The 9,826-nt window shown below is 30.3% G+C and overlaps 2 protein-coding genes across 3 annotated transcripts; both read right to left on the bottom strand.

Moving 5' to 3' along the window:
* Positions 1-2,079: 2,079 nt before the first annotated feature.
* LOC119688069 (alpha-methylacyl-CoA racemase) lies at positions 2,080-3,569 on the bottom strand. 2 transcript variants are annotated; one of them, XM_038102703.1, is made up of 2 exons: positions 3,380-3,468; positions 2,080-3,267 (listed from the first exon to the last, which is right to left on the bottom strand). In XM_038102703.1, exon 2 carries the CDS (start codon positions 3,241-3,243, stop codon positions 2,242-2,244), a length of 1,002 nt encoding a protein of 333 aa, XP_037958631.1. In that variant the 5' UTR covers positions 3,244-3,267; positions 3,380-3,468; the 3' UTR covers positions 2,080-2,241. The 2 variants fall into 2 exon arrangements, with proteins under 2 accessions (XP_037958631.1, XP_037958630.1); XM_038102702.1 differs by having other exon boundaries at positions 2,081-3,267; positions 3,333-3,569.
* Positions 3,570-4,658: 1,089 nt separating this feature from the next.
* LOC119687339 (2-oxoglutarate and iron-dependent oxygenase JMJD4 homolog) lies at positions 4,659-6,306 on the bottom strand. The gene is made up of 2 exons (XM_038101624.1): positions 5,526-6,306; positions 4,659-5,459 (listed from the first exon to the last, which is right to left on the bottom strand). The coding sequence occupies exons 1-2, from the start codon at positions 6,140-6,142 to the stop codon at positions 4,772-4,774; spliced, it is 1,305 nt and encodes a 434-aa protein (XP_037957552.1). The 5' UTR covers positions 6,143-6,306; the 3' UTR covers positions 4,659-4,771.
* Positions 6,307-9,826: the final 3,520 nt, after the last annotated feature.

The raw sequence follows: 9,826 nt of genomic DNA on the forward strand, positions 1-9,826 counted from the left end.
TATATATATTGTACTGATATATACTTAATGGTATTTCCGACGTTTCCTTTAATTCGTTACGAAAATCTTGACAAACCTTATATATCCTTTCCACATTTTTTCGTGTAAAGAGTATAAAAAGAGGGGCCCCTTAGTATGTTGGTAGGGGCCCCTTAGTTAGAATTTGCTTACAGGCCTAAAAAATGAAGTTACGCCACTGTATACTATAATATATAACATTGGTTTGGTTCCGAATTTCGCTTTGATAAAAATAAGTAGTTTGTGCAGCCTAGGCTAACCATTCTAATTTGATAGACACGAGTTCTAAGCCTGGCACTTACAGTCCAAACAAATTATATACGGATTATAAACTAATCAGGAAAATCGAATATTTCCTAAGACTACTGATGATGAGTACTTGGCAATACTCGAAACAGCGTTGTATGGTCAGCCAAATTTCAATAAATTAAATAAATTTTTGTGCTTGTCTTTTCTTTGCTATTCGAATTCGTTTAACTATTTACATTTTTCATTCTTCTGAGAAAGCAAATTGTCAATTTGATTCTAAATTTTATTCATTGAAGGGTTAATACCTTCAAAGTAATAAAGGTATTGAGTAGATACCTAAGTGTGAGGTACTGAACCGAAAGAAACTGGTACATTTATTTCGGTTTAATTCCAGTTTTCGCTCTAACTCCAAATATAAACCGATTTTCTTTATAGTTCAATGAAGAAAAAAATGCACATCGGTTCATTTTTTTAGAACAATGATTGTAATAAGCAGGTAATGAAAGAAATCGATATATATTTTCCGATTCGGTTCTGTTATTCACTCTCAGCAATAATATTATTTTTTTTTTTTTGGGTAACGGTTTTGTTCTGATTTCAAGATCTTTGAAGTAAAGGTTTACTTACACGCCATCTTTAAAGTATATCAAGCAATGTAAAATACTCATTAATGATATTAGTGTGACGCTTGTGAGGAGGCATTACCCCCATAAGGTTTATATGCATTTCAAATGTAGTCAGTATAAAACGATACTCATTATACCCCAAAAACATACAGAATACAGGAGTTAGCGCATATAGCTTAATTGTATCCAGTATTACAGAAATGTTCAACTTAGTTTTTGACATTACTATTTACTGAAGCGAAATTGTACACTAGACATAATTTTGGCAAATCAAGGGTAAAAACTGTGTGATGGCCACTTTTTACTTTTATATCTACTTATATAAAAGAGAAAGAGATCAGATACTTGGAAGAGAAAGATCGGAAAATGATTGGAAGAGCAATCATTTGTAGTTATAAGGCATACTTTGTTAGTGATTCATTCTGGGTTAAAACACACTTTGAAATGTCAAAGGTCAGACGTGTTGAAAATTTTGGGATATTTTATATTATATAGCCAATAACATTAAGCGTTATATAAACATAAATATCAATTTATATAATATTTCAACTTTTTGTGTTTAATAAAAAGATTTGTTTAAAAAAGTATAAATATACAATTTAATTTATTTAAGTATAGACATTCTAAACCCGAGTATATTATAAATTATGTATTAATATATTATATGTATATACTCATATATGTATATATAATATATATATATTCATATATGTATATATAATATATAAATATTCATATATGTATATATAATAAATATATATATTATATGTGTATTAATATATTATATGAATTCTTATATATTAAAAATATTAACATATATTATATTATATATATATATATAAATTATAACAAAAATAAATAAAACAGTTTATAAAAAAATTAAAAATAAAGCTAATACACCGAAATATTGTTTTCATATAAAAAAAGTTCCAATACAAAATAATTTGTCCAATTAACATAAAGGCAATGGCCTCTTTTTTGTCATTCTAGAAAAGACAATTGCGGCATCTATAATATAAATACAAATATATTTATTTGGATATATTATAATATATAAATATATTATAGATATATTATTATAAATAAATATATTATAGATATAATATAATATATAAACATATTATACTATATTCTATCATAAGATATATATAGATTAGTTACAGTTGATTGTGTCTAAGTAGAATATACAGTGGAACAAGAGTAATATATATTTATAAAGTAATACATATAGTTCAAAACTTAATGCTTTACCTAAACCAAACATTCTAGGATTATTAAAAATCGTTAACTTTTGCTCATTCTAATATTATATATTATTGCATATATAAAGATTCATAATTTATTGATGTTAAAGTTTAGCTGTATGCTGTGGTAAAAATAGTATTTTCTCATCTATCAATTTTTGCAATTCTGTTTTACTTAAATTTAATTCTTTAAGAACTGTGGAAAACTGTTGTTTTATATCGAAATTTGGATCCACATTTCCCGGCGTTCTACTAAGACGTGGAGCTGGCTTCGGTACTATAGTATTATCAATAATTTGAAAACTTTCACGTTCCTTATTGTGATCGTGTTTCATCACATCTTCCCATTCAACTACTGGATAAACACAAGCATCAAAATCTTCAAAAATATCGGACCATTCTGCTTGAGTTTTTTGCAAAAACACCTCTCGGATCTTAGACTTAACATCTTTAATTTCAGCTTCATCAGTCATGATTTGTGTTAAATCTGGTAGTCCAATACGTGTTTTGAATATTTCAAAAAATTGTGGTTCCAGAGCACCAACTGACATAAATTTCCCATCTTTAGTTTCATATGTGTCATAAAAGTAGACTCCGCCGTCTAACATATTTTCACCACGTTTGCCAAGCCAGATGGGTAAAGTACGTGACATAAATAGCCAACTTGCCACATAAGCTGCACCATCAATCATAGCAGCATCGACAATTTGACCTTTCCCTGAATGATGACGCTCTAATAATGCCAACAAAATACCAAAAGCGCACATAAGTGAACCACCTGCAAAATCGGCCAAAATATTTATAGGAGGTGTTGGTTTTTCACCATAACGTCCCAACATTGAGAGTACACCAGATATGGCTGCATAGTTGATATCATGACCAGCACGTTTTGCTAATCGACCTGTTTGACCGAAGCCAGTTAAACGTGCATAAATTAATTTTGGGTGCATCTTGCACAGGGAATCTGGACCTAATTTCAATTTCTCCATTGTGCCGGGACGATATGGTTCAATTAGCACATCATAACTGCCGACTATATTTTGCAGAAGCTGTTGGGCTTTGGGTTGTTTTAAATCAAGTGCTAAAGTCCTTTTGCCATGTTGCATGACATCTGTATGATTCTCTACCACCTACAATGCAATAATAAAAAAAACCATATATATAAATATTTAGTTATATTTTAAAAGCTATTTACTCTGTCAATACGTGTTACAGTTGCACCAAAATCGGCTAAAACCTTACCACAGAACGGTCCTGGTGCCAGGCCGGTTAATTCCAATACTCTTATTCCTTTCAACGCCATTAGTGTGACTTATTAAGTTATATGTTCTGCCCTTTGCTCTATTGCTTTCCTTAAAAACAAATATTAAATGATAACAAGTAGCGGCGGTGCAAATTCCTATTCGAAAAGCTTGAAGAAGTTTAATTATTATCGTACGAGCACACAAAGAGAATAAATTAATAACAAATATATTTATGTACAGCGGCTCATGATTGGCATAAGCAATGTGAATCGGCTTCATACAACATTTAGTTAGAAATATTATCACATCCCAATTACATTTAATCTAAATGAATATTTATTTCAATGTAATATTTAAGGAAAATTAGCAAAATACTTATTAATATTGTGATTATCTAATTGTAAAATTAACAAAACTAAATTGTTTGTTTTTTGTAGGTAATATAGTAAGGTTCCGATTACGTTCAAGTGTAAATAATCCGGAATAAAACTAAACATAATTTTTGACAATATAAGTCGCAATAAACATATAAGTATATATAAGATAGATGCACGCCAAGATCCTGAATCAAAACAAGAATCTAAAGTGTGTTGTGAACCGGACTCATCGCCACCGAAATGTCTTCGCCTCCAGAAATCGACCAAGAAGGTCAGTGTCAGTGTTAGTGTTTTGAGATAATAATGGAATTTTATTAATTGATTGCCTTTAAATTAGTTTATTATTAAAATAAACTCAGAATATTATTGCAATTATTTAGACAAATGGAGTGAGAAAAATACCTTACAAAAGAGAACCCAATTATAAAATAGAAAATAATCAATCTTTTTCAAGAAAATTCAGCTGCATACACATATCACAAAACCATAACTAAAATCCATAAATTAAAGTACGAATTGCTACAACTACTGATCTATTCAACAGATTTAGTGCCTTTCGATTTCCGCCTTTCTTTTTACATCTCGAGCAATTTTGACAGGAAAAACATTTGCATTGCTCGAGGAGGAAATAACTCCCGTAATATTTTTCCGTAATGGTGTTTTTCAGAACTTCAAAAAAATCAGAAAATAAAATAAATCCATAAATTGGAGAATCGTTCAAACAAGTTCGAATAATGTGTTGAAGGCAATGGAGGTTATAAATGCCTTTATACAAGTATACATCTATAGTAATACCTGAATTAAATTCATAATACGTTTATTGACTAGAACTTTAATATGTAGCAATTTAATGCCACAATAAACCTTTTTTCCTCGCAATGCATAAATTAAAGTAAGCACAATAGCACTTCGTGTTTATTTGATAAAACGGTTTATATCATTAATATTTGGTATAGCTTTTCATTTCACAAACATTTCGCAAAAATATTAAATTTAAAATACATATAAAGTTTTTAAAATCCCTTCATTAGTTCCAATAGTCTTAAACATCTACGATATAATAAATTGCGACTGTCACATATGACTTTGTCTTGTATCATAATCTCAAGAAGTTTCCATAAGCATTCCAGATCGTTTCGGATATGAAATTCATTTAGTGTAAATGTATCAAAAATTACAAAATTGGAAGACTTTTCAGTCGCAACATTGCAATTATTACCATTTGAGTTCGAGCTCAATCGACGTTCAGCAATGAATTCTATTATATCTAAAAAATCGAGGTAGTTGATACCAAAACTGGCACGCAACATTGTTTGGCAGTGTTCGTCAAAATTGTCCATTTGTCGACAATCCGCAATTTCTTGTATGACTTGCTTCATATTTGTTGTTAAATTACGCCAAATGCGTTGCACATTACAAGCGTTAAACCAGTTATGATTGATTGAGATAGTATCGGTAAGGTTGCAAACCTGATGATACCAACCGCTTGGCACAAATAATGCTTCGTTTTCTTCCTGCATTACTGTGTAGAAAACTACATTATTTTCTTTTAGTATTTGCTCATCAATGCAAAAGGGCAAATTTCCAAACCGATCAGCAAGTTTCAGTTCTTCATTTGGCGGTAACATTAACCATTTTTTACAGCCAGCTATATTCGTCGACCAACTATACGAACCAAAGACGTCAGCATGAAAGGGAGTCCTATAAAGATATAAAAAATTTTATTTTATTTTTTAACATTTTAAATATGACATATATTATATTTACCATGAACCTTTCGGTCCCATGTACACAAATCGGTAATCATCTTTTCCATTTATTATTAGATATTCGTTTAACCAATCAGATGCAAAGTGTTTAGGAACTGTATAAAAGTTGTAGTCTGCCAGCTGGGCTTTTAAGTGCCAATCTTTGAGGTAGAGATTATCGGTGGTTTTTAAATTGGAGGGGTTGTCATTAATTTTGTTTACAGTTGAAGAGTATGCATTGACTTGGGCCTGCCAATAATCGAGAAATTCACAAAATTGCATTTCTTTTTTGACATGACTATTAAAGTATTCTCTGGAACAGTCAGCTACTGGAACACGGCAGTCAGAAAGTTTATCTTTGAGGTAGTCAAAATTTATAGCAGTATATGTGGTGTTGTTTTCGTTACTTGTCGGAGCGCTATTCTTGTTCGAACTAAAGGTCCATTTTTTTCGGCATTCCCAATTTTCTGAAACACCAGTTAACACCACCGGACAGTTTGCATCCATGTAATTCCAGTAGAAATCATTGTAATTTATTTGTGCTTCAGCATGTCTGGGAATTGTTTTTATTTTGCTATTATCGTTTTTTTGACAGCTGGCAACCGGTAGCAGTTGAAGCAACTCCGCTGTTGCCATTTAATGTATCATGTGTGAAGAGTTTTTTTATTTACATTTATATTAAATCTAACTCTTCTTTTTTTTCGAAATACGCTCAATTAACTTATACTACGAAAATTAAAATTAAGTACAAAAATAAAAACAAACCTCTTTGTTTGCTTAACTATATTCCTTGTCGCTGTCTATTCATTCGTTTTAATTTCAGTGTTGAAAAACGTTACGTTAAAAGCACAAAGTATCTACACTAAAATATTTAAAAATTGTCTACGATGGTCGTGTGCGAGTTCGAGTAAATTGAGACTAAATTAAAATTTCCTAGAGATTTTTTGCAAGGCACTAATGTAAATATTTATTTATTCCACTAATTTTTGATTTTTGGTTAAAAGTTTTCAAATTTATTTATTTATTTATTAAACATCTTATAAAATGTTTACAATGGTAATGCATAATTTACCTAATTTTTATCTAATTTACTCTACTCAAAATTGTGATAAATACCAACATTCGCGGTCATACCGACATATATCCCTCAATTTACACGAACCCGCATACTGCCATAAAAATATATTCACACTGTCCATCTCATTTTGGCACTTTCTCTTTTATATTAATGAGAAAACGTTCACATTATAATGAGCTCATTTATGCAGCTGATAGAATTTTTATAAACTATAATATACTTTATTTAATACTAAATATATCACATAAAAAAATTAAATATATAATTGATTTATTAAATCATTTATACTCATCTTATATATTTTTAAGGGTTGCATTCGACATTTTCCACCTTAAATGATCTGATTTATTTATATTGAACTCATTTAAATGAAAGATTTTTACTCATCCTCATTTGTGGTTATAATGAGCAAAACCACCTAAATGAAACAGTGTGATTGCTAAAAGTGATTTTATTAAATGAAATCAAGTTATAGCTTTTTTTTTTATTTTTAAATAAATACAAAATACTGATAATGAGCATATTAAATTATCATCAGTCATCGGATGAATACATTTATACTAATTTTTTCTTTAAATTTACTTATGCTGTCTGTCCTTCACCAACGCTGGCTGTCTTTTGTATTATTAAAATCTGAAAACAACCTCATAATATTTTTTTCTCTAACAGTGGTTTACTGTTAGAACACATGTTCCATAGAATGGAGAAACCCCATTAGTAATATATACGAACAGGAAATCAAGTAACATAATTATTCCAAATTATTTTATAAAAATTAAACTTAAACTTGTACGTACAAACTAATTGACAATTAAGACAAAAGTTATTACTAGCACTACATAAATATAGTGAAATCTATATTTCTGATATGTAATTAATTTAGTTTGCTAAACTTTCCCAATATACAGTCTTATACTGCAGACATGAGACGTTACCGTACAAGCAATTTTAATCAATATATTTGTTTATATCCTCCAAATTATTAAGTGGAATTGAAGAAAATAGAGTACTCACTTTTCAATGAAATGGAACACTAATTGAACCGATCACATTCAACCTTTCAAATGGAAATCAATAAATCGGTTGTAAATTTTCAAAATATAAAACAGGGATATGACATGCCTCCTTACCCAACATTTTGGTATAAGCCCATACTTAGCTAAGACAGTTACAATGAATTTGACTTCACAAATTATTTGCGTCCAAGCAGAACAGACATTCTGTCTTCACAAACGAACACATTTTGTTGATATGGTAACTAGTCAGATAACCTGCTATTTACGTCATAACTGTTCTAGTTAGGAGGTGTGTATTTTCGTAGTTTTAAGAACGAAAAATTAACCTCGTCTGGTGATTACACAAAGTGTCGCGCCAATAGCGAATTCGATCAAATATAAATCCATATTATTAAGCTGATGTCACTAAGTTATGATTATATATAACTTGATATACTAATACAAAAACAAATTTCGGAACTAAACATCTAACTCAACATATAGTCTCATTCACTGCTTGGCAGACTAAGCATTAATATGAGAGAATAACAAAACTTCAGGTTAATATGGAGTCCAAAAGATATCTTAAAATTGAGTGCAATGGTTACTAAAATTTTTGATTTTAATGTTAATATCATGTTTCCACTGAAGCTAAAATTACTTATGGTAATGATAAGATAGATTTATCTTATTTATAGATTTAATAGATTTATGCATTTGAAATAACTTGTTTGTTTAAATTTTATATATAAAATATATGACTAATATTTCAAATTTTAATGATTTCCCAAGTAAGAAATGTAATTTTAGGGTTCGACATTTTTCGCCTTAAATCAGTTGATTTATATATAATAAACTCATTTATATGAAAGCTCTTTGTTAGCGCCGTTAATGCGCAAAACTTCCTAAATGAAACAAGTAGTAATACAATATAAGTTTTAAGGGGGTTTTCTATAGGTTTCAAAATCATGCAAGCAAATATAATTTCCTAATTGGGCTGGCAACATTTACAACGATTTGCCCTTTAGTTATTTTGGGTTTGTAGTCATTTTGGTTAATTAGGAAATGACGTAAGACTGGAAGAATCGGTTCTAATACGTTACCTTGTAAACCATAACCAAACAACAATGGCTGCAAGCAGTCGAAATTGGTATTTCTTGAAATCAGTAAAACAGTTATGGGTTTTCATATGACTTTATGTTGGACTATAGATTATCAATTGATCATCCCACTTTTACGCAATATCTTTATTGTTTTAGGTTTTGAGAAAGACAACACCATGGAAGAATTTATGTGCATTTACACACTCTCTCAAGACTTAGACTTTTAACAAGTCCGACGTTATAAGTAGTTTCTTATCTTTTCCAAATGTCTTTCGCTGAGTCAAAATTTTTTTAAAATATCGTTAAAGCATTTATAGCGCAATGGATGTGAATGTGCTGTGACATTACAAATCATTTCTAAAACCCACTAAAAATACGGGTTGAAGTCTTATTGGTGCTTTCTGTCAAATTTTAATTTCTTTTTGTTATTTGTTTGAATGTGGAAAAACTATTCTGCCTCTATCCGATTTATTATCACTTTTCGGGATAGAGATTAAAACATTTCCAAATCAAGGAATCACTGGATTGAAAGATGACTAAAAAGGTGAAAAGGTGGTACTTGTGACTCCACAACAAACATAAAATCTAGTACTACGGGATTAAGTTTTCTCCAACTTTGCTTGTTCTAGACAGTGGATTGGCTTTTTAAGGGAGTGTTGTGATGATTGTGGTTGGCTAAATTTTGTTAGGTACCACCCTGCGCTATTTAGGAGTGGAATTGATAGTAAGTGGGTTTTCATTTGAGATAACCTATAAGAAGTGGAATTTAATACCACGGGATCCAGGTGTCAGTGATCATGGACACTGTATTGATTCTTTAAGGGAGATTAGGTGATCAACGATTTGGGGGTTTCAGTTCTATCGACTACCGACAGCATGTCACTGATCGGTCTGTCAGGCAAAGTCAACTGGACGCAGCCACGGATGACTTACGTCTATGATGGTCAACTAAGTAAGTAACCAAGTATACTCTGTATACTTAGACTTATGTATTTGGTCTAAATGTCTTAGGGTCAAAACTGATTTAAGTATGAATTAATCCAGCAAAGTTGATGGAGGACTTAAGTTTGGCTTGCGTTAGTATTGAGACTTAAGTTAGGATTGTGAAATTTGTCCTTTAATATTTTAAAATTCTAATATACAG

Source organism: Teleopsis dalmanni, chromosome X (genome assembly GCF_002237135.1).
Source record: "Teleopsis dalmanni isolate 2A chromosome X, ASM223713v2, whole genome shotgun sequence".
In the NCBI taxonomy this organism is placed as follows: Eukaryota; Metazoa; Arthropoda; class Insecta; order Diptera; family Diopsidae; genus Teleopsis; species Teleopsis dalmanni.

Excerpts from the sequence above, each read along its gene's own strand:
- LOC119688069 (XM_038102702.1), bottom strand. The coding sequence starts at position 3,440 with ATGGCGTTGAAAGGAATAAGAGTATTGGAATTAACCGGCCTGGCACCA. Across the intron at positions 3,268-3,332 it reads CTGTAACACGTATTGACAGA|GTGGTAGAGAATCATACAGA; the intron begins GTAAATAGCTTT and ends ATTGCATTGTAG.
- LOC119687339 (XM_038101624.1), bottom strand. The coding sequence starts at position 6,142 with ATGGCAACAGCGGAGTTGCTTCAACTGCTACCGGTTGCCAGCTGTCAA. Across the intron at positions 5,460-5,525 it reads ATGGGACCGAAAGGTTCATG|GACTCCCTTTCATGCTGACG; the intron begins GTAAATATAATA and ends ATATCTTTATAG.